The sequence below is a fragment of the Papaver somniferum genome, chromosome 3, assembly GCF_003573695.1.
Source record: "Papaver somniferum cultivar HN1 chromosome 3, ASM357369v1, whole genome shotgun sequence".
NCBI lineage: Eukaryota > Viridiplantae > Streptophyta > Magnoliopsida > Ranunculales > Papaveraceae > Papaver > Papaver somniferum.
This window is the reverse complement of record NC_039360.1, coordinates 165,548,168-165,573,369: the sequence shown is the minus strand read 5'-3', so window position 1 is coordinate 165,573,369 and position 25,202 is coordinate 165,548,168. Positions and strand designations below refer to the sequence as shown.

General features: G+C 37.6%; 2 protein-coding genes and 1 pseudogene across 2 annotated transcripts; 2 read left to right on the top strand and 1 right to left on the bottom strand.

Moving 5' to 3' along the window:
• The first annotated feature begins 10,562 nt into the window (after nt 1-10,562).
• Nucleotides 10,563-11,342, top strand: LOC113360296. Its single transcript, XM_026603819.1, has 2 exons — nt 10,563-10,838; nt 10,920-11,342. Exons 1-2 carry the CDS (start codon nt 10,563-10,565, stop codon nt 11,340-11,342), a joined length of 699 nt encoding a protein of 232 aa, XP_026459604.1.
• Nucleotides 11,343-17,382: 6,040 nt separating this feature from the next.
• Nucleotides 17,383-20,963, top strand: LOC113357942 (annotated as a pseudogene).
• A 454-nt stretch (nt 20,964-21,417) lies between these two features.
• LOC113360295 lies at nt 21,418-21,816 on the bottom strand. Its single transcript, XM_026603818.1, has one exon. The coding sequence runs from the start codon at nt 21,814-21,816 to the stop codon at nt 21,418-21,420; it is 399 nt and encodes a 132-aa protein (XP_026459603.1).
• Between the last annotated feature and the right edge of the window lie 3,386 nt (nt 21,817-25,202).

Sequence of the window (25,202 nt, the reverse complement as noted above, 5' to 3'; positions counted from 1 at the left end):
GTCGGTCAGCGTCGTTCAGGTTGTCCCCAAGAAATCAGGTATCACTGTAGTCCAGAATGATAATAATGAGTTAATCCCAACCCGAGTGACCACGGGATGGCGTGTCTGTATTGACTATAGGAAATTGAACAAGGTCACAAGGAAGGATCACTTTCCCATTCCTTTTATCGACCAAATGCTAGAGCGATTAGCTGGACATAGTCATTATTGCTTCTTAGATGGATATTTCGGTTATAATCAGATAGTTATTGTCCCAGAATACCAAGAGAAAACCACTTTTACCTATCCCCTTGGTACCTTTGTGTATAGACGCATGCCTTTTGGGCTTTGTAATGCCCCTGCGACTTTTCAGCGTTGTATGATGAGCATATTTTCTGATATGGTAGAACGGTGTTTAGAGGTCTTTATGGATGATTTTTCAGTGTTTGGTTCATATTTTGACGAGTGCTTACATTATTTGACACTAGTGTTGACTAGGTGTAAGGAAAAGAATTTAGTGCTTAATTGGGGAAAATGTCGTTTCATGGTTAAATCAGGAATTGTGTTAGGGAATATTGTATCTTCAAAGGGTATAGAGGTATACAAAGCCAAATTTGACCTTATTAAGACTTTACAGGTCCCAAAAACCGTAAAAGATATTAGGTCATTCCTACGGCATGCAGGTTTTTACCATCGATTCATTAAGGATTTTAGCTTGATTTCTAGACCTCTTTGCAATTTTCTTGTAAGAGATGTTAAGTTTGTCTTTGATAATGCTTTTTTAGAGGCTTTTGAGAAGCTTAAGAATCTACTCACTACCACCCCCATAGTCCAGGCACCTAACTGGAACCTACCCTTTGAAATTATGTGTGATGCTTCAGATTATGCTATAGGCGTTGTGCTAGGTCATCGAGAAAACAAATTACTTCATGTGATTAACTATGCTAGCAAAACTCTGAATGATGCCCAAATAAACTATACAACTACCGAGAAGGAACTGTTAGTCATCGTGTTTGCCTTGGATAAGTTTAGATCCTACCTATTAGGTTCAAGAAAATTTTTGATGGGGGCGTTTTTTGAAGGGGGCATGGGGGACAAATGATGTGGTTACACATGTCTTTGTTATTAACGAATTCTGTTTACAAAAATATAAAAGAAGTGTATTTTTGTACAGAAAATTTGTTTTCTTAATTGATGTTGGTATTTTTGGAAACAGAATTCGTTAATAACAAAGACATGTGTCAACACATCATTTGTCCCCCATGCCCCCTTCAAAAAACGCCCCCATCAAAAAATTTCTCATTAGGTTCTAAGATCGTAATCTATACTGATCATGCTGCTTTGAAATACCTTTTGTCTAAGAAGGATATCAAACCTAGATTGATTAGATGGATCCTTTTGTTACAAGAATTTTGTCTAGACATTAGAGACAAAAAGGGTGCAGAAAATGTAGTAGCAGACCACTTGTCTAGGCTAGTTGTTAGTTCCCCTAATGATGCCCTTCCTATAAGGGATAGTTTTCTTGATGAACAATTGTTCTATGTTTTCTAATCACCTTGGTATGAAAATATAGTAAATTATCTTGTTACTGGTCGAATGCCTCAACATAGGGGTAAGCAAGATCGTTCTAGGTTTTTAGCCGAGGTTAAGCATTTCTTTTGGGATGATCCTTATCTGTTTAAGTATTGTTAAGACCAGATTATTAGGAGATGTATACCTGAGAGTGACCAGTTGAGTATAATCTCCGTTTGTCATGAACATGCATGTGGGAGTCATTTTGGTGCTAAGAAGACTGCTGCTAAGATATTGCAGTGTGGATTTTACTGGCTTCGTTGTTTAAAGACTCCCATAGTCATTGTGTTTCTTGTGAGCGTTGCCAGAGGTTAGGAACCATTTACCGTAGAAATATGATGCGTTTGAACCCTATTTTAGTGATTGAGGTCTTTGATGTGTGGGGCATTGATTTTATGAGTCCATTTCCTAATTCTTTGGGTTATCTTTAAATACTTGTCGCTGTAGACTATGTATCTAAGTGGGTTGAGGCGGTTCCTTGTAAAACAAATGATCATAGGGTCGTAGTCCAGTTTTTGAAAGAGAATATACTTACACGTTTTGGTACGCCGCGAGCTATAATCAATGGTGGTGGGTCACACTTTTGTAATAGGCCGTTTGCTCTTTTAATGAAACAATATGGTATTACCCACAAAGTAGCTACCCCATACCACCCACAGACTAGTCGTCGAGGCTTACTGATGCTTTATGGGCTTACCGTACTGCGTTTAAGACAACCATTGGAATGTCACCTTATCCTTTAGTATTTTTAAAGGCATGTCATCTGCCTGTTGAGTTAGAGCATAGAGCCTATTGGGCTATTAAGCAGTTCGACTTTTTAATTGACAAGGCAGAAGCTCACAGAAAGCTCCAACTTAATGAGTTGGAAGAGATTAGTAGAGATCCATATGATAGTGCTAAGGAGTATAAGAACAAAATGAAACTTGTACATGATAGAAATATTTTACGAAATTCATTTTCTCCAGGTCAAAAAGTTCTTCTGTATGACACTCGTTTGCATCTATTTCCCGGGAAATTGCGCTCTCGGTGGACCGGTCCTTTTGTGGTCCGTACTGATTTTCCTCATGGCGCTGTTGAGATTGAGACACCAGATGGTAATAGTTCTTCAAAGGTTAACGGTCAGAGATTGAAGCCATTTTTAGAGCCTTTTCCTATAGGTGATGTTGAGAAGGTCCCTCTGGAGGACCCTATTTACCTTGATTGACCATTGAGGAGGTTTTGTATGTTGTATATTATTTTTGTAGGTTTTTGGTTACACTTCACCCAGGTACTATCTTTCCGGCTTCTCTCTTTAATGATTCCTCATGTTATTTCTACTTTTGGAACTGTTATTTAATTAAATACATTGAGGACAATGTAAGATTTAAGTTTGGGGTGGGGTAGAAACTTTTGGTTACCTTTTTGTTGCAATAAATAAACTCCGGAGCCTAGAAATTTATGCTTATTAAGGATGACACTAACCAATCTAAGTGGATGCAAGCATTTTGGTTGTAGGAGTTGAGGAACCAATCTGATTAGATGGAAACATCTAAAGAGTCTATTCATAAAAGCACATAACTCAGGTGTTAAAAATAACATGGTAGTTTCGCCATATCTCGTTGAGTCCTTTTCACTTCTGTTTTATTTTATTTTCTTTTTAAAATATGTTTCTCTAAGTGATTAGGTGGGGCTCACGATTCAAGTTGTTACTACTGCTAGGGTGAAATAGAGTGATTGAGATACCAAAAAAAAAGTGAAAAAGAAAAAGATAAAGAAAGAAAAAAAAGGAATTATAAAAAAAAAGACTAGACCATTAGACCAACCGGAATAAATTCAATAAAATCGACCACTGCTTCCCTTGTATATGCCAGCTGAGTTGATATAGAGTTAGGATTATCGACCACTGGTTCCCTTGTATATGCCAGTTCGGTTGATATTAGTCAGACCGATATCTCACTCCATTAGGATATGTTCATTTTGGCAGTGTCCTTCAGACAAATATGGGAAACACCGGTCACCTTAGTCAACATCGAAAACTATCTATGTTTTTCTCTATATCCATCTTATTGATCTATCCATGTGATTAGTTTGACTCCGAATATTGATGTTCATAGTACGACTATCTGAGTAGAGCTCTGTCACTTATATATGAATTTTAGTATGCTTGAGTGTAAACTCGTGTCCATCAATTGGAATTTTGCATCATGGTACTTCTTCCTGTAGTCAATAAGTATGCCAACCAAGGAGGTTCTTTAGTGCCTTCCAAGGTTCTTTGTAGATATCTAGGGTCTAGAGTATAAATGTTTTGTGGGTACACCTCTGCTAAACCCTCCCGGGACTATAACTCGGCCACTAGGGCCACCTAGGGGTTTAAAGGCTTGTTTCACATGCTAAGTTCAACCGACGATGCCTGCGACAGTGAGTTAGGATTTTATTTTTTATTTTAGATTTGCTCGAGGACTAGCAAATAATAAGTTTGGGGGTATTTGATGGAAACATTTTTGTGTCCGATTTGTCTCGATTCTATTCATTGATAGTGCTCATTTTTGTACTTATTATGGTGTTTTATGTATGTGTAGGTATTTTTGGCCAATAAACATTTTTGGAAAAATCGGCTCGAAAAGTTGTCTAAAGCACCCGGAGGAAGTGATATTGGCACCCACAGTTCGGATAAGGGGCACCTCCAGGACACCCCCAAGGCATCTGATATCGGCACCCCTACTCTGAATAGGGGGCACCCCTAATATGGATAGGGGGCACCCCTTTTCTTCAACGTTCAAATATAGAAACTGGCGGGAAATAATGGCAGCAGCGAAGTGAATTTGGAGTTGGATTTCTCGGAAGTTTTGACGAGATTCAAGGGATGATTTTTGTTGGTCTGGACTGATGTAGTTTTTCGAGTGATAAGTAAAAGTTCGTTCAAAGACTTGTAGAGATTGATTTTAGACTTAATACTAGAAAATATATACAAAATACTGTCATGATATCGAGAGGTACTAGGACTCAGGATTCCACCAATTTTCACATTCATGTGGTTCAACTTATAATTCTAGACGTTTATAGCTCAAATAATAATAATTTATTGACTCTAATTCATTGCCGAAAGTAGATTTTGAAAGTACTGACTGTAAATCTAGAGCATGAGACATCAAAACATTTAAGCAAGCATGACCCATCAATTGAAATAACAATCACTCAATAAAAATCATAAATCGATTAAAAATCAATGCAGTAAGTCATAAAAGAAATAATAGAATTACCACACGCGTGAAGAATGACTTCCTCCGTTCTCCCATTATTGGGGTTTAGCTCTTCATGGTGAAAACACGCTCAAAACAATAACTCATGGCTGCATAGGTGTTTTATTGAATAAAAATGGTATTACAGCGAGTCTGTAACAGATATAATTGTTACAGAGTTAACTGTTACAAAAATTGTTGCAAAGTGAAGATAATAGTTACTAATGGACTGTTACAGGATTCTGAATTTAAGACCCTACAACACGACTATGTTTTACAGTCTTATGTTCTTCAACTTCGTCTTCTTCCTGCTGCTGCTGCAACTTCTCCTGCAGCTTGATTCTTAGCTCTGCAGCGTACCCCCAACTCCCGACTCGACCTCTCTGGGACTCGAACCTCCTCTATATACACAGCAGGGACATAAAATCCCGAGAATCTCTTTTCCTTTTCTTCTCTTCCAAGTCCCGGAAATTCCTTTTTCACCTCCTTTTTTACGCGTATTCTCTTAGCTTTTGAACCAAGCTTACTCTGTATATGGTAGAGACAAACCTTAGGGAAGATTTTTCTCTCCAAAAATCCCACGAAACTTCCGTATAAAACTCCGAACTTTCCCGAGTATTATTCTAATTCCCTGTTTCGTTAAACTTCCCTTTCTAATCGAACTAAATCCATCGTCATCCCTGTTAAGTCGAAACAAACCACCAATACCAATCCATTATGATGAAAATATTCGAAATATCTCTCCCAAATCTTCCAAATATATAACAAACTTCCGAGAAACTATCCCGATTCCCTATCTTATTGTACATGACCATAACTCCCTTCTTTTTTTCGAACTGGAACCTCATACCAATCCTGTTTTAGGTTAACAGGCCCAAGCATCCCAAATACGATACAAAAATCCAAGGAAAATTCGTCCAAATCGATTCCAGTATATTACACAGACGATAGCTCAGTTTTCCGCCAGAATTCCTCTTTTAAACCGTGAAGAAAGGGGTGCCCCTAACCTCTGCTGGGGTGCCAATAACCATGGGGTGTAAATAGTAAAGAGAATGCCCCTTATCCACTGGGTGACCCTAAGTAATTGAGGTACCCCTTATCCAAACTGGGGGTCCTAATAATAAGTTTCTCCCACGAGCACAAAAACCACTGTTTGAGCCAATTTCGCCGCAAAAGCTTATTTCTCCAAAAACACCTATAAAGACATAAAAAGCCAAAATAAGTACAAAATGAGCACTAACAAAATAGATAAATGAGATCAAAATAGACAGATAAATGCGTCTATCAAATACCTCCAAACTTATTATTTGCTCGTCCTCGAGAAAATCAAATCTAGAAAATAAAATCCTAACTCACTGTCGCAGGCATCGTCGATTGCATTTAGCGTATGCAATAAGCCTTTAAACCCCTAGGTGGCCATAGTGGACAAGTTATAGTCTCGGGAGGGTTTACAAGAGATATACCCACAAAACCTTTATACTCCAGACCCTAACTATCTACGCAGAACCTTGGAAGGCACTAAAGAATCTTCTTGGTTGACATGCTTATTGACTACAGAAGGAAGTACCCTGATGCGAAATTCCAATTGTTGTACACGAGTTTGCACTCAAGCATACTAAAATTCATATATAAGTGACAGAGCTCTACTCACATAGTCGCACTATGGACATCAATATCCGGAGTCAACAAATCACGTGGATAGATTAAGAGATGGATATAGAGAAAAATGTAGATGGTTTTGATGTTGACTAGGTGAATGGTGTTTCTCACATCTGTCTGAAGTCCACTGCCAAAATGAACCTATCCTAATGAACTGAGATACTAGTCTGACTAATATCAACACAACTGACATATACAAGGGAACCAGTGCTCGATAATCCTAACTCTAGGTCAACACAACTGGCGTATACAAGGGTACCAGTGGTCGACTTTATTGAATTTATTCTGGTTGGTCAGGTGGTCTGGTCTCAATATTTTTTTTCATTTTTCTCATTTTTCTCTTTTTTTTTTCAATTTTTTTTTTCAATTTTCGGTATTTCAATCACTCTATTTCACCCTAGCAGGGGTAACAACTTGATTCGTGAGCCTCACCTAATCACTTAGAGAAACATATAAAAAAGAAAACAAAATAAAAACAGAAGTGAAAAGGATTCAACGAGATATGGCGAAACTACCATGTTTTTTTTTCTAACACCTGAGCTCCGTGCTTTTATGAATAGACTCTTTAGATGTTTCTATCTAATCAGATTGGTCCCTCAACTCCTACAACCAAGATGCTTCCATCCACTTAGATTGGTTAGTGCCATCCTTAATAAGCATAAATTTCTAGGCTCTAGAGTTTATTTATTGCAACTAAAAAGTTTCTCCCATACCCCTAAACTTAAATCTAACATTGTCCTCAATGTTCTAAAGATAAAATTAAAAGCATGAACAAGGAGAAACTGTTACCATTTGAAGCAAAAGAGATAAGGAAAGATATTACCGTGTCGCCTGAATATTGGGTTACCTCCCAAGAAGTGCTAAGCTTAACTTCTTTAGCCAGACTAAGAAAGGATTAGTCACCTTATAAAATCATAAAGTAATAGCCGAAATATCAATGGGTCATCAAAACCAAATAAAGCTACCACAAATAAAAGGAATTTGTAACCTGCCAATAAAATAAACAAATAAAGCACAACCTTGTCTAGTTTCCTGTTTAAGACAACTACATCTAGTTGTGGTTCAGGTTCAGGATCTATAACTGGGTCCAAATAGAATACTTTCATGGGTTGGATTTCCTCATAGCTAAGTTTCGATTCAGGTATTAGAGTATGGAAAAACTCAAGTAAAAACTTAGAAGCACATAATAATAACCTAAATAACCGCGGATCCTTAAAGTCAATCAATTTTGACTTACTTAGATGACCATAATTGAAGTGGTGGTAATTTTTAAACAAATGTGTCGATTCTAATATCCTAAAGTACTTAGGTTTAGTCTCAAAACTTAATAGCTGACACATTTGAAACTCATACGTTCCCACATTTGGAAGAAAAATATTTGGTGGGAAAACAAAGTCAATTTGGGTATCATAGCATGGGAAAACCACATCAACCAGAGGATGGGTTTCTAACAACTAAACTTCCTTATGGACATCACTAGGTTCAGGAAAACGTATATGAAGATAATCTTGTAAAATGGTTGAGGCACATATGCCAAGTCCCAAGTGAGGGACCTTTATAAGAGTTAAAGCATATGGAGAATGATAATCACCCCCAAACTTAGAGTTTCCAGTGTCTCTAGAAAGACTGGTCACAACTTCCCTAATTTCAAGGTCATCATATTCCTGAAAATGGTCAATTGATTCTTCTAAGGATTCTTCTAAGTCAGGTTCATCCTCACTCATCTCTACGAGTTCATTTTCTTTGTCTAAGACTAATGTTTCTAAATCGCTAGACTCTAAAACAATATTCTCAGAAGAAACTCGTTTCTCTAAACCATTATTAGCTTCGTAATCAAAAGGAAATACTACATCGTCTAAAACGGGGGTATCTCTAGTCAAATCCTCGTCCTTATGAATAGGTGAACAATCTCTTTTGTTGAATGGAAGACCTCCTAATTTTTCAGATTGATCAAAGATTATGTTGTAATCCCCTATTACTAACCAAGGAATGTTCCTAATATTAACTTGGTGACCTATATCCTCTAAGAAGTCCCAAGCTACATTCCTATTATTAGGGTAAGGACTTCCATAGAAGCAGGTAAGGACCCATTTACTAGAATCAAAGTTTTTTTTGGACTATAATGTTTATCATGTTAATATTCCATTGAACAATGCCAAAATGAAAGCCATCTACCCAAGCAATGGCTAATCCTCCTGCTAAACCTATATGATCCACTATATGGTAATTGGGAAAGGAAGAAAGAAGATTCTTAACTAGAGGTCCTTGAGACTTAGTTTCAGAGAGAAAAATAATTTCAGGTTTCTCTTGAAATATAAGGTACTGTAAATGATTTTGTGTGAATGGATTAATACATCCCTGTGTATTCCAAGCTAACAATTTCATGGCATTAAGAAGGAATAGATTGGTTCTAAGTTTATAAGTAAGGTGAAATTAGTTCAAGATGCACAAAAAGCAGCAACAGAAAAACAAAAGAAAAAAATAAAGCAAACTAAACTAAGCAATTGCACATATTTAGGAATTAAGTCAAACTAGTAATCTAATTAATTCCTATGAAATTAAAAGGAAGGGGATTTAAATGAAATATAATCAAGCAAAGATGATGGATTGAAAAGTAGGGATTCAAGATGTAAAAAATTGTAAGTAAAGCTAGGTCAATAGATTAGAAATCAAATTTGGGGAAATACATGTGTATCCTCCTGTCGTTTCGAAGGGGCAAGAGATGAAAATGTAATTGGAAGATAGGCGTTGTTTCTAGCGAGATTCTCGGGCAGATTGGACCCATATTGATCGATACTTAGGATCCTACCATCCTCAGCAGGAAAAGAGCAAATAACTTCCGAAGAAGAAGATGATAGAAAATCATAAACAATGATTTTAAATGCCGATTTTGGTTGTGAAATAGGAGTAGAAAATGATAATGCAATGCTTTGATGAGGGGGATGCAAAGAAGATGATGCAACAACAATAATGGGAGATACAATAACAACAGGTGAAGCAGAGTCGAAAGAGTCAAACGCATTTTCGTATGAAGAAAATGAAAGTCTTCTACCAACAAAAGGAACATTAATCTCTAACTAGAGCCGTGCCAAGTTAGGGATGTCTTGAAGAAGTCCTGAGACATCGGGCCTAGCTGACTCAATAACTCTATAAGTTTCCGAGTTAGCTGAACGAAATGAATCAGAGCCAGAGCTCGCCAGCGGAATGTAGTTCTCACGCAATTTGAAAGGAAAACTTCTTTTTCCAAGGGTCGTAGAAGATGCTAAGGGCATCTCCTCCTCATAAGTAACCGGCCCTAAGACTTCATAAGATTGATGAACCATAGGAGAAGCAGCTGGAAGAGAAGTATTTTCGTCTTCAATATAGTTACTAGAAATATCATTGAAAGTTTCACGGACACCTGGTTGATTAAGATACGATTCTACCGGTATTGGTTTTCCTAAGTAGTCAAAGTTATCCTTAGGGTTCCATATATGTACTTTCTCGTTGTTGAGCCAAAACAGATCATCACTTGGACTTGGATAAGCCATTGTGATATCGTAGATGTCTTCCAGAGGTCAAAGTTATCCTTAAATGTCATCCAACTAGAGATAGCACTATGGAGGGGGTCATCCCCTCCCCATCCCTCATTATCCCTCAAAATGCCAAAAAACCATGTGCTATGGTCTCCCAAATCCCTACTCATGTAGGGATATTCATCCCTTTCCCTACATGGAGGATTACATCTGATCCCGCGTATAGGGAAGGGAAACCACACGGCTACTAAGTAGCCGTATTTTTTTACGCTTTGCGGATACTCAGTAGCCGTAGCTTTTTACACGGAAACTCAGTAGACGTTTCAGAAAAAATATTTATTTGACCTTTTTTCGTTTACACCTCTCTCACACCCGATCCTAACCATCCATCATTAATAACGACTATATCTTCTCCACCGTCGGATTCCAACGGTCATTTTTTGAAAATCCTCTATAAATAGCACTCTAATTCTCTACTCAAAACACACCAGATCAATTGTTTTCTTATTTTCTCTTCTTACATCAATTGATTTCTTCTTTCTCTTCTTCATACTACACCTCTTTGATTTTTATATTTATCATCTAGTACTCAAGTTTTTATATCTTAGTTTCATTCAAAATGGTTTTAAATTTTGTTCAACAGGAAGATATTGATCTTACTACTACATTTATTTATGTGAGTATGGATGAAATTGTGGGTTCAGGACAAAAAACCTCTATGTTTTGGATACGTATTCACCAAATTTTTGTCCAACGCAACGATAATCCATATGAAAGAGATTGGTCAGCCTTAAAAACCAAGATGAAGTATATAAAAAAATATCTTAAAGAATTTGTGTCCATTCTTAATGTTATATATCAGCAAACAAAAAGCGGTGCGAGCCATGAAGATTTGGTAAGTTTTATTATTTATTAAGTTTTTCCATATAGTTGGTGATAATAGTAATAAATTAATGTTTGTTACATAAATTTTCAGACAAAAGATGGTCGGAAGCAATTTCAGGAACAAACAGGACAACCATTCAAGTATGATGCATGTTATGAATTGTTTAGAGAAAAGGTTCCTGGATATAATTGTGAACTCACTGTAAGCCAAAACAGTGAGTTGTTTAATAACCATCGTAACTTTGTATCACACGAAGATGGTAATGAAGTTCTTCCTAATGGAGAGATTCGTTGGATATACAAGGAGAATGCACGTCCTATAGGAGCCAAAAAAGCCAAAATGCTAGCCAGACAGAAGAAGGATCGTGAGCAAGGTATAGAAGGTGATGAGGAAACATCTTCGGTTAAGATGGAAGAAGATAGGATCTATCAACAAAGTGCTAGTATTTTGGAGTATCTTAAGGAAACACGATCAAGGAAGGAAAAAATGAAAGTGGAACAAGAATCTCAATAGCAAACAATTTGGGAGTATACTCAACAACCGAGTTATCAAATGGAAGAATCACTCAATTTGCAACAGCTTCATCAACAAACTAATCAAATGCATCAACAACACAATGCATTTAGATCAAGACAATGCAATAATGTTTGTGGACCTTAGTCGATTAGCTCCCAACGAAAAAAGATATTATCGACGCAAGCAAAATGAGATCTTGAAGGGGATGAATATAATCAACGTTGAAGGCTCAGAAGATGACGATGTAATCCATCTTTAGTTGTTTTATCTTTTATTGAGTTTAGTTTTTTAATTTCTAATCTAGGTTTAACTTAAAGTGTTGTCCTAAATTTGTAGTTAGTATTGTTGTTATCTTAAAAATGCTGTCTAAATTAATTTAAATTATTTTTTGAATTAAATTTTTTGTTGAATGTGTTGTAACAAAACGATTTTTATATATTCTTCAAAGAAATAACTTCATTATCACTTCATTAAACTAATATTTCATTAATAACGTAGAAAACAAATTACAACAGATCATTCAATTAAAATTAATAACTTCATTATCACTTTATTAGGCGGGTATCTCTCTGACCTCGTTTCTTAACGTGGTGCACGATAGGTCTGAATACATTACATGTTATTATTTTTCTTAGTGTGCTCTTCAACGATCAATGCCGCTTCGATATGATAAAACGGTTCTCCTCTCCAGGCTTTATATGCATCTTGTGCAGCGGGCCTGTCCCTTCTGTACCTATGTAGAAACACATTGTATGCAATGCATAATTTCCTAACATGATGTGTCCTTGAACAAATGTGGGATGGTTCATAATCAAAGCATGGTTGTTATCCCGTTGGATTAACGAAAGGATCCCAACCAACATTAATCCAAAATATAGTATGATCTTTAGGATCTTTTGGAAATTCATCCTTGAGAAGGTAAAAGTTTCTAATCCATTCTGTCTCTTCATCAACATCCTTTAACCTTTCCCTCAGTTGCATTTGTTCTTGACCTCGTTTCTGTGCCTTGAGCTTTTCTTCGTATTCTGCCCTGGCCGATGATGAATCTTTGGTTTCTTGAATGGATTTTCGTTTTCTTAACACTTCATCAAGCCGATTAATATATTTGGTTGGTGATGACGATGTTGTTGCTTTCGTAGTAGCATGATCTCCCTTGTTGGCTATCTCTTTTTCCATTGCAGCAATTGATTGGGTTGTTCGCTTGCATCTTCTAAGGATTTCTTCGACTAATTTCATATCCGGAGAATGGCCCATACTACCGGTTGTATCTGGACGTTGGTGCCATTCTGGATCAACCTCAAGCAATTTTCCTAACAATTTCTCGAATAAGTCTTCCCTCATGCCTAGATGTTGTTTGAATTGTCTTGAGGTATAACCAGTTCCAGGCGTAAAATAATCATTCATCATTTTGGCATCATGCCACACTCGATCACGCGTTATTACACTACGTGTCTGTATTTCCCTTGGTACAGGTTGTCTAATAATACGTAATCGTTCATCCAAACATAGTTGTGTATACATTTGTAGATGGTGGATTTTCGACAAAGGCTAAATTCGTAAACTCATAATTATACGAAGCTCTGATTCAGCAATCAGACGTGATTATTGAGACATGGGTCTCTCATCGAATTCTCAACGGAGAGTACTTTCTCTCAGAGTACATGTAGATATGTAGTCTCACGACTGGACAACGACATATCCCATGAATACTGAATACTTTCAGTGATTATTTCTATATAGCATCACGAGATGGACGGCTCCTAGACAGCTTGCTCTGCTAGTATAGAGCGATAAAGTCTTCAGGAACAAACAACAAGTTTACCCTGATTATATAAAGGATATGACTTGTCGGCAAGATCGTATCAGGATAATTAATGCTCCTAGACAGCTTCCTCTGCTAGTTAATTATTCCTAATTACAATCGCTCCTATTCCATGGTCGAATCCACGACTGGTCCCATGGAATGACAATAACAATTGTTCTGATTCTATGATCGAATCCACAGCTTGATCTCATAGAATATAAATAACTATATTATCTCATTACTCCGATTTCATGATCGAATCCACAACTGGTCTCATAAATGGTAATAGATAAACCTTAATTTCTCCGATTCTATGGTCGAATCTACGATCCCATGGAATGGTAATGCTCACTTCATTATTATGAATTCGTAGTCGAATCCTCAGCTGATCCTATGAATTAATAATAAACATATTATTACTCAGTTTTGTGAATTATTCTCCACTGAATTCCACAATTAGTAATAAATAATCAACGACCGGGCGTCTGAGCTACCTCTAAGTAAGCCCCGATTAAAATGGTGAAGGTGTATCCAATGACGATACACTAACATTCACCGCACGAACGAGTATTTCAAAAATACAACGAAACGATGAACCTATGCAAAATAGAGAAGAAAATAATAAATAATTAAAAATATTGACCAGGGTGCTGGGAGCACGGACACACGACCAGCCGACCGTGTCGTGGTCAGTCCCACACCAGTTTTATATTTTCAATGCATTTTTATTATTTTTCATGATTTGACGAAAATTCTCTCATTTTATCAAATTTCCTTCGTCTCGAGGAAACCCCTCGGTTTCATGGTACTTCCATAAATCCATAAAAAATAATATAAAATTAAGGAAAGGTGTGTGGGGCGTGACCGTTGGACAACCGTCCATGCCTTGGTCCCGACTGGCCCCACATCCCACGGTTCCTTATTATTTTATTATTATTATTTCTCTAATTTCATGAAAAAACTCTTTGATTTCATGGTATTTTTGCACAAATCATCAAATAATAATAAAATAAAATAAATTATGAAAAACTTGTGGGACCGGGCCTTGGCCGGCCTGTCATGCCCTAGCCGGTCCCACACGCCCCTTTGTTTTATTATTTTATAATTATTAGTTTTCCTTGAATTCATCAAATTCCTTGATTTCATGGTATTTCTCTCAAATTAGTAAAAATTCCCTCAAATCATCAAAATACTTAAAAATATTAAAAAATAAGGAAACTCGTGGGACCGGGCCCTAGCCGGCCGGCCATGCCTTCCACGGTCCCACACGCCCTTGTTTTTATTATTTTAATATTTTTTGCTTCCTTGAACTCATGAAAACTCCTTCAATTCATGGAAACTCCCAAAATTCATCAAATTCCTCAAAATTCATGAATTTTTCATAAAATCATCAAAATATTATAAAATTAGGGAAACTCGTGGGACCAGGCCCTAGCCGGCCGGCCATGCCTTCCACGGTCCCACATGCCCTTGTTTTTATTATTTTAATATTTTTTGCTTCCTTGAACTCATGAAAACTCCTTCAATTCATGGAAACTCCCAAAATTCATCAAATTTCTCAAAATTCATGAATTTTTCATAAAATCATCAAAATATTATAAAATTAAGGAAAAGGCACCACATGACCGTGGTCACGACCGCACGACCATGCCTTGACCACGGCGGTCCCACGCCTCCTCATTCCTTATTTTATAATTATTTTTCATCATCTCATGGTGTTTTCCTCAGTTTCGTCGAAACTCCTAATTTTGGCATATTTTCTCGAATGGATGCTCAATTGCACGCCAGAGAATATCAAAATTCTCAAGACTGAGACGCGCACGCCTTGGGGACACGAGCACGCTATCTTGACCGACAAAGATTGACTCTTTGGCTCACGGAATCCGGTCCCATCAATTTTCACAGTTTTGACCTAATTGCACAATTGCTCGTATTAGGTCCAAAACTCTCCCAAACACTTTGGATTTTCATGAAGTGATCGTCAGGCGGTCACGGGAAAACCCAGGGCCGGTTTCATGACTCCATGGTCGGTCCCTCGCCTCGTCATAATTAATTAGGTTTTCTCACCTAAGGCTCAGACGAGCATTTTCGAATAAATGATTAAACCAGCATTTAATCATTCTTTCACCAACAAATCGTCAACTCTTCAGGAGTTCTTCGTATTCGCTCACGTGAGCATGTGGACACTACATGGTTGATCCATGGTCCCATGTAGTCGCTCCCTCCTTCGTCCCATGGTTGAAATTTTGACGAACCATGAATTGATCGTCAATTGATCAAATTAGGGTTTCTGAATCCAAGGATCATCATTCCAGATTCTAACCTTAATAATTTTACGACGAACTCATTGTCATTAATTTTATTAATTATGCTCGGTTCAACGACCAGTATTCTAATTAATATTTTTGGTACGCTGCCAAGAAACACATGCTCAGACGATCAAATATTCAACAATTCATCACATGAGCAACACTTGCTCAGATGATAAATATTTGTTCGAACCAAGTAATATTGGTTCAACAATCAATATTCAACGATCCACCGAATGAGCAATACTTGCTCACTTCATCGTAAGAACTATACCTCTGTCTCATGACATGTTCAACTCGTGAGTTTCAGAACATCATGTTCAACTCAGCAACTACATGGACTCATCGTCCCATCAAACCACGAAGTCATCAATTGACTAACATACCACGAGACGTCAATCGTGTCACTTTGGGGGATATCACTTAGGGTTTTGGTCTGGCGGTCTAAGGCACGTGTGTTCAAACACACGATGGAATATGAGCAAGTCGTGCAATCAGTTGAAGGAATTCACGAGGTAGTGGGTGGAAAATCGACCAAGTCTCCACACGTTGAGCAACTGGTTTCAAACACGATCTCCACTTCCCCATTTCTTGATTCCATCAACTGTCACACTTCATGGGGTCATGGTGTCTAAAATTCCAGCAATATAAATAAGTCTCTGAATCATGATTGAATCATCAGCATCATCAGTATCATCAATCGCACGTCTCATCGACAACACGAGATCATCAACTCATCAATTGAGCAACTACTCTCAATTGAGCAATTTCAATCACTCAGAGCTTATCGTATTCGGAATTCACACACCCACAATCTTTGATTACCATTGATTCCACACATTTCTCATCTTCCCTCCTACAGATCAACCCATCCTCTCTTGTGACCGAATTTACTCTGGACGGTCATTGTCTTGATTTAAGCCAGAGTACTACAGATTGATCTCTAGATTCTAAAGCACCCCCTTTGCAGCGGTGCATCTGTGTGAGGTTTAACATTTCGCTCGGTTCGAGGAGTCTCCTCCGTACGGTCGTCTCCTCAATTCCTTAAAAACCAGCAAATCGTTTTTCCCCATCTACAACATTAGCAAAGCTTTCTCTTCTTCATCACTAGAGGAATCCAAATAGATTCCATATTTAACTCTCACATAAGCACGCATTAGACTCATTATGCACCTTTGCAAACAACAAAAACAATATCAATTTGTGTGTACCATACATAAATACATGTCAATCAATTTTCTACATTGATATTCTATTTTTCAAACATTTCATCCAACATAAATCACGAAACACACAATAAATCATGGATTTTTCACTAAATATATGTTTTAATTACATTATTGAATTGCATACTACATACCTATTCAACCTAATATCTACAATTTCATCAAAATCAAATTCGAAATCAAAATGAAATTAATTTGAAACCCTAACATTAGAATCACTCACCTTAGATGATTTTTTGGATGAAATTCGAAATTGAAGAATGAATTTGATTCACCTTGGAGTAACGATCAAACCCTTTTAATTTAAGCCATAGAATCGCAATGAATCAATATGAAAATCGAACCGGGGTAATAGGGGTTTGAAAGGGTTTTGAGAGGATGAAAAGTTAGAAAAGAAGAAGAAGTGGGGAGCCCGAGCTGGTTTCTGATGACTAAAACCTACAAGACGGCTACTCAGTAGCCGTTTGGCACTGTTAATACGGCTACTGAGTAGCCCTACCGTGTAGGGAAGGGATAGCAAATCGCCATAGCAAGGTTTGCTTCCTTGTACCATCCCTTCCCCATATACGAGGGATAGGGAAGGGATGCCCTCCACCGTAGTGCTAGCTCTTATGCATCAATTGGAGACTCGCGAATTTTTTCGACTGCTGCGGTTTAATCTCCCGTGATACGCATGATAGGGCCTGCTTACTGAGCTGCAACCAAATATCCGTTGGGTTGGTTTAAGGGTAATTTAGTCGATCACGGAAATGTTTTTATAAATCACCCCAACCCTATTTTTTGGTATAGATTTTATACAAGAGAGTGAGAGTGGAGGAAACTACCAGTTTAAGTGAGTGAGGCGGAAGGAAATACCAGTAGTAACTGGAGTCCTGCTTGCAGTTTTCAGAATCAGATGGGGGTTATTATGATCCGAGTCTTGGTTATATGTGGGAACCTATACCTTGGAGATCATCATAGAGAAGAGAGTCACAGATCTTTGAAACTAACTTTTCCTCTAAAATCCAAGTTGTTTTGAATGTCTGATAAGGGTAGTAACATCACAACGGCGTTAGCGAAAGGGTCCAAAAATCATCGTTTGACTGAAGTGTGCACCACATGCCACAACTGCTGAATTGTAGATCCGCAGAAAATTAAAGATGTGGTTAAGTTTCTCAACCCATGCAATTGGTTTTAGTTAAAGATATTTCAGGGTGTATTCGTATCTGATTCGGGTAGGTTGTACTTGTAACTTTCTCTTTTATCTGAACATAGAGTGATCAATTCAGAGCTTTCATTTCAATTGTTTAGAGACAAATTTCTTTATTTGGAGCTTAATTACTATTACAATTTACAAATATTCAGTTTAGATTTACTTCATCTATAAAAATGTTCTTTGTTTGATGATACATCTTTTGGTCTTTGGTAGAACTACTTCGATCAAAATAAACTCGTAAATTATCCTATAATGAAGACTTGGATAAGTGATTAAATGTTGCAAGTGTTGTATATCTGAAAGCTATTTAGGTATGAATTGGTATCTCCCTCCGTAGTTTTGCTGTTGAATCAGTTCTCTTTCCCTGTCCGCCTTACAACTCAAACAAATATTGTTATGTTCTTAATTTGTTAACTAGTTCATGTCAGAGACTGTAATCTAGGTTTTGAAAGAAATATTGTTAGGCTTGTCTTTAATCGTTCATTTCATACTTGGAATGTGGCATTGACAGCAATTTAACTATTGTAAGGGCAAGTCCAGTGGTGCCTTCAAATAGGATATTTGAGAATTTTGAAGCAACTATGTGATGACCAGATAGAGTCACTTGCTCGTTGTTTGGTTAATTACCTGAATAGAACTTGGTTTTTTGGTCTTTGAATTGCGACTGCTCTTACTGCTGCAAATACGAGGCTAACTTGTGTTGGTTACCATTTTTTCAGTGTGGCGAAATTGTAAAGTGAATTGCATTAACTATGGAGGCAATTTGGATTTCACCAGGCTAGAAATGAAGTTAGGTATGTCCAGGCCCATTAGTTGCATCTTTTCAATATTATTTCGATATGCTTAACTGTAAAAGATTTTGTGGTTTTTGTGACAAAACTGTAAACACGAATCTCAGAGATCTCGAGCAATGATCTTAAATTCCAAGGGAGTCATGTGAAAATATTTTGTTGCAATGTGGGAAACCATATAGGCTATGTAGCACTTTTTGCAATGTAGAAATATGTCAACCATAACATTAACGGGACTACCTATGTATTCTAGGAATCTAGCCTTTTAGTTTCCGTTTGTTGCTTCGTTTAATCTGTCTAAACACTAATTTGAGCTAACGTATAATGTAAACATCCAAATGAAGCAAGTGTATTAACAAGAAAACTCGTGGGTTTGTGAATGACATTTAGGATGCGTTACAGAGTACTATATATAGAACTTTACAAATAGTAAACTCTGCAGTCTTAACCAATCAACCAGAAGTTTTATACTTTATATACTTCATGTTGGGTGGGCAAGTGCACAAATCGCATGCATACGATTAGCTAGGATTAGAAATAAGACACGCTGGCCGTGTCAGTAAGTTATTTGTTCATGCACTTCATACACCACATAGGTATAGAGGAAGCACAATTAGATGTTAATAAGCAGTGCCGGAAGCGAATTACATAATCATAAATATCTGGCAGAATTAGTAAATTAAAACAGTGCAATATTTCTATTTCAATGTTTGGAAAGAGCAGCTTCTGCTAACTGGTGATGCATTCTGCTCAGAGAAGGAATTAAACTTTTTGTTGCTCTAAATCAAACACACTAGGGCAGCAAAGCACTTGCTACTGTTTGCTATTGGGGTACTGGTCATCCAAATAGTTACTGCTACTGCTTTTTCCTTCTTTGCTTGGTACCTTGATCTTAAATTTACTGAAACTCACAAAGATGGGGCTGTCTCGCATATTTCACTTTGTGCTCGCACTTACTGCACTATGTTTTCCAATAGCAAACATGTGTACGTATCGCTATGACGACACAGTATCTATAAACTTTGAAACTACTTGTTATTTTCAGAATTTTGAACTTCTGTTGCTACCCTGTGCAGTTTACATACCAACTGGAGTTTCCAACTCTTTGAATCTAGTGTGAGGGAAGCTGGGGCGTAGTAGGAAACCCAGTTACCCCTGAATCATATGGGCAGTGATGAAAGTAGTTTGTGTTAGAATTGAATTGACGGTTTTAGGTGGAGTCAAGAGAACTTAGCCACTCTAGTATCAACCCTAGAACTAGGAACCAGAAGAAGAAGAAGCTTCTTCAATTCACTTGAAAATGGCGGTCGGGAAGAACTAGAGGATTGCAAAGGAAAAGAAGGGAGGAAAGAAGAAGACTGTTGATCCATTTGCAAAGAAGGATTGGTGGTATGATATCAAAGCACCATCACTCTTCTCTGTTAGGAATGTTGGGAAAACCCAAGTCAGTAAAACTCGGGGAACTAAGATTGCTTCTGAAGGACTCAGGCACTGAGTGTTTGAGGTTTCGTTGGCTCATCTTAATAAGGATCAATCATACAAGAACTTCAGACTTGGAGTTGAGGATGTTCAAGGAAACAATGTTCTTACCAATTTCTGGGGAATGGATTTTACCAGAGACAAGTTGAGATGTCTTGCAGGAAAGTGTCACACATTTATTGAAGCCCTTGTTGATGTTAAGACAACAGATAACTTCACCTTGAGGGTGTTCTGCAACGGATTCACAACGAGGCGAGAGAAACAAGTCTTGAGAACCTGTTATGCTCAATCTAGCCATATCCGACAGATTCGTCGCAAGATGGTTGAAATCATGGTAAACCAGGCCTCTTCATGTATCTTAAAGAGTTGGTGGGAAAATTCACCGCTTCGATGATTGGAAAGGAGATTGAGAAAGCTACATCATGCATTTACCCAGTGTAGAATGTGTTAGTAGGAAGGTCAAGATCTTGAAGGCTCCTGAGTTCGATCTTGGAAAGTTGATGGAGGTTCATGGTGACTACTCTGAGGTTGTCGATGTGAAGCTAGATAGGCCGGCTGAGGATGCAGCACCAGAGGCTGAAACTGCAGTTTTTGTAGCATCGTGTCTTTTGTTAAATTTTATTGAGACCAATCCATGTCCTACAGATTTACTGCAACCGCAAGTTAAAGTAGTCCTTTTGGTTGATTTTGAGGATGCACTTCTTATTTTTGACTTGAAATTCTTGTAAGTTCCTATTTCTATAGAACTATATTTTCTATATAAGCTTCTCTGGTGCCATAAAAAATAAATAAAAAATGTTAGAACTGGATGAGAGATCAGTTGGAAGTTCTTGGAGCCATTAGCATGCTAGATGCTACAACTGGAAGTTTGTTGAGATTGGTAGATCCGTGGAAATTCTGATGATTTTATTTATGTAATCATACACTTTTGTTAAATTTAAGATGTTTTTTTTGCTAAGATGTTAGTATGTTACAATTATTAATATTATAGTGGGTTTACTGGTGGTTGGCATTGGAGACTTGGGTACAATTTTGGGTGGACTTGTAGTCACCAAGACATGCTCCCATCTCCTTTTTTTTTTTTTTTTTTTTAAAAATTCATTCAATAAATTAATTGTTATAGAATTTTCCTCTAATGAGAGACTCTTAACCATACTGGGGCACTACCATCCCAGAAAATAGACTGGACAATACTACTTGCATTTAGGTAATTCATGGGCTACACTATTTGTTTCTCTTGAAACAAGAGAAACAGACTTGTTAAAATTTCAAGACAGTCTGATAATTGAATTAGTTGTCCACCTTATAGAGCCTTGTTTTCCATTCAGATCATTGACTGCACCAACACAATCTCCCTCCAGTTGTAAATTTGTAATCGCTTTCGTCCTTGCCATCTTGGTTGCTTCATATGCAGCTAATGCGTCCGCCTGCTCCTCATCTTCTGCTACTGATGGTATGCTCCCTGCCCCTTGAAATCCACCTGCATCATCAATTATTATTAGTCCAGCTCCCATACTTTTATTCAACTTATAAAAAGAGGCATCAAAGTTAACTTTATAATATCCGAACTGAGGTACAGTCCATGGAATCTCAGTCACAGATAGACTAGTCAGAATTCTGTTAGACATCAATCTTCTTCTATTTTCTTTCCAATCTATAATATCCATCTTTATTCTTCTAACCAGATTATCTAACTGAAAATGCGTTGTCAAATATGATAGCACATCTCATCTTCCATGTGCCAGAGTGTGTATCCTGCAGTACGAATCATATCAGACATAGTCCCACTATTATTACCTGAACTTCCATTAGCCATCCAAACCCTTGAACCTTCAGAAAACTAACTATGAAGAAACACCAACCATTTCCACTTGTTAGTCACACAGAAATTGGGCATTTAGAAAGATTTTTAAAATCCAATAATTTGCGTCAAGTGAAAGGTGAAGATCTCTTCTGTAATAATACGTGATTGGCGGGTTGACAACTACGTGACAACATGAACGTGTGAAACGACAAGGTAGAGAAGATGAAGATTTCTTATTATTGAAAAGCTTGGTTACAAAATCAGTATTCCCTTAGGCTAAATAGGAAGATAACCAAAAACAGATTTGGCTAGCATTAACTCAAAATAATATCTTTCGTGACTATTATGTTTCCTAACCATATAAACAATATCTACATAAATATACAATATCTCCTAATACTCTCCCTCAAGTTGGAGCATGAAGATCACGAATGCCCAACTTGCGAAGAAGTAACTCAAACTGAGTACGACCCAGAGCTTTGGTGAAAATGTCTACAAGCTTCGCGTTTGTGCGAACATGAGAAGTAATAATAGCGCCAGACTGAATTTGATCTCGTACATAATGACAATCAATCTCAATATGTTTTGTGCATTCATGAAAAACAGGATTAGCAGCAATATGAAGTGCGGATTGACTGTCACAGTAAAGACGCATAGGCTGAGAGTGAAGCACACCTAGAGGTTTCAATAATTCCTTTAGCCACGTGAGTTCACTACAAGTATGAGCCATAGAACGGTACTCGGCTTCAGCAGAAGAACGAGATACTGTGTGTTGCTTCTTTGTCTTCCAAGATATAGGTGAGCCGCCCAAAAAAATAAAATAACCAGTAAGCGAAGGACGACTAAGTGGGCAGGAGGCCCAATCAGAATCACAATAAGCATTAAGTTGGAGAGCACTATCCTTATGTAAAAGAATCCCTTGACCCGGATGGCCCTTTAATAACGAAGAACTCGAAGAGCAACTTCCCAATGAGATAACCGAGGAGACTGCATAAATTGAGCTAACACATGCACCGAGTAACACAATTCAGGACGTGTAATAGTCAAATAAATCAAACGTCCAATAAGCCGACGATACTGAGATGGATTAGAATAGAGAGGTCCATCATCTAGAGCTAGACGATGATGTTGATCAATGGGTGAAGAAGCTGGTTTGGCTCCAAGAAGTCCAGTCTGAGACAGAATATCCAAGGTGTACTTCCGTTGAGATAAAAACAGACCATCAGCTCCTCGAGACATTTCAATACCAAGAAAATACTTGAGATTTTCCAAATCTTTCATATGAAAGCAACGACTTAAATATGCTTTAAAAGCAGTAATAACAGCGAAATTATCCCCAGCAATAATTAAATCATCCACATATACAAGTACATTAATGGAGTTCTCACCTCGTCGTAGGGTAAACAGAGAGTAATCATCATAAGGCTGTACAAATCCAAAAGCCTTAAGAGCACCTGCAAGCTTAGCAAACCAATTACGAGGAGCTTGACGAAGACCATACAAAGATTTATGGAGTCGACACACTTTACCAGGATATTTAGTCCAAAATCCTGGAGGAAGTTGCATATATACTTCCTCATCAAGATCCCCATGTAGAAAAGCATTATGAACATCCATTTGATGTAACTCCCAATCACGAGAAATTGCGACTGCTAAAAATGTTCTAACAGAAACCATTTTAGCTACAGGAGCAAATGTTTCATGATAATCCACCCCTTCAACTTGTCTATTACCAAGAAAAACCAAGCGAGCCTTGTATCGCTCGACACTACCATCAGAATTATATTTAATTTTGTAAACCCATTTACAACCAATAGCTTTCTTCCCTGGCGGCAGATCAGTAATAGATAACGTGCCATTCTTATCAAGGGCACCAATTTCCTTAGACATAACTACGCGCCAAACCGGAAGACGAACAACTTCTGCATAACTTGTAGGTTCTTTAAGAATAGTTATCGCCACCAAAAAACGAGTATGATTAGCAGAAAAATTTGCACAAGACACATAATTAACTATGGAATAAGGCGTACCTGAGGACGTTGATGAGTGAGGAGTGGAAGAGTCAGGATCTATTGTTTCGATAGTATTACATGCATAATCTCTTAACCGAGTATTAGGAACTCGTGACCTAGCACTTCTAACAGTCGTGTTACAAATGTCACTGACAACTTCATTATTTTCTGTAGCCGGTAATAAAACTTTCGAGAAATTTTCCGTAGCAATGTTGTCAGGTAGATGAATATTACCAGGTGAATCACGGTCTGTCACATTTCGCATATTCACTCCAGACAAGTCATTAGTTTCTGGAACGCCACCGGATTTTCCGCCCATCAGTACCAGATTCTGTGTATGCACGTCAGTCGAGACAAAAGTCTCTGAAGCTTCACCTGATGACGTGTTCAGTGAATGATTTCCATTCACGCCAGAAGAGACAAAAGTCTCTGAATCTTCAAATGATGACTTATTTAAATCATGTGAAGTGACGACTTCACTTGTCCTCCGTGTCACGTTAATGTTAGGTCTACTAGTGGCCATTGGACTCCCCCTTCCTAATACATTTTGAGAGAAATCTGTAGATGAGACAAATTTGTCTCCTGAAGCTACTGACAGACCAGCAATCCTGTCTGTCTTATTAGGTTCTGCTGACACTTGTTCCATGCTGCCTTGGTTCCTTGTGGCTTGTATTTGTGTGCTATCAGACACTAAAAGTCCAGATTGTTCTGCAGAAATTACAGACCACTCATCCACCCCAATTGCAATATTATTATCTTCATTATTATTATCCGAAGAAATAATCGTGTAAGAAAATTTGTTTTCAAAGAAAACTACATCACGAGACATAAAAAATTGTTTCGTTTCCAAATCAAATAACCGCCAACACTTTTTTTTCATATGGATAACCAACAAAGATACGTCTCCGACTTCGTGAATTAAACTTGTTACGATCACGAGGCACAATACTTGCATAGCACAAGTAACCAAATACCCGAATAAGGTTATAAATAGGAGGATTTCTATGTAACAATTCATATGGAGTTTTCCCATTGAGCAAGGGAGTAGGCGTGCGATTAATAACATAAGCAGCAGTTAAGATACATTCACCCCAAAACCGAAGAGGTAAATTGGCTTGAAATCGTAAAGCACGCGCCACATTCAATATATGACGATGCTTGCTCAACTCACCCATTTTGTTGTGGTGTATCCACACATGAAGTTTGAAATTCTATACCTTGTTTAGTAAATAATGAA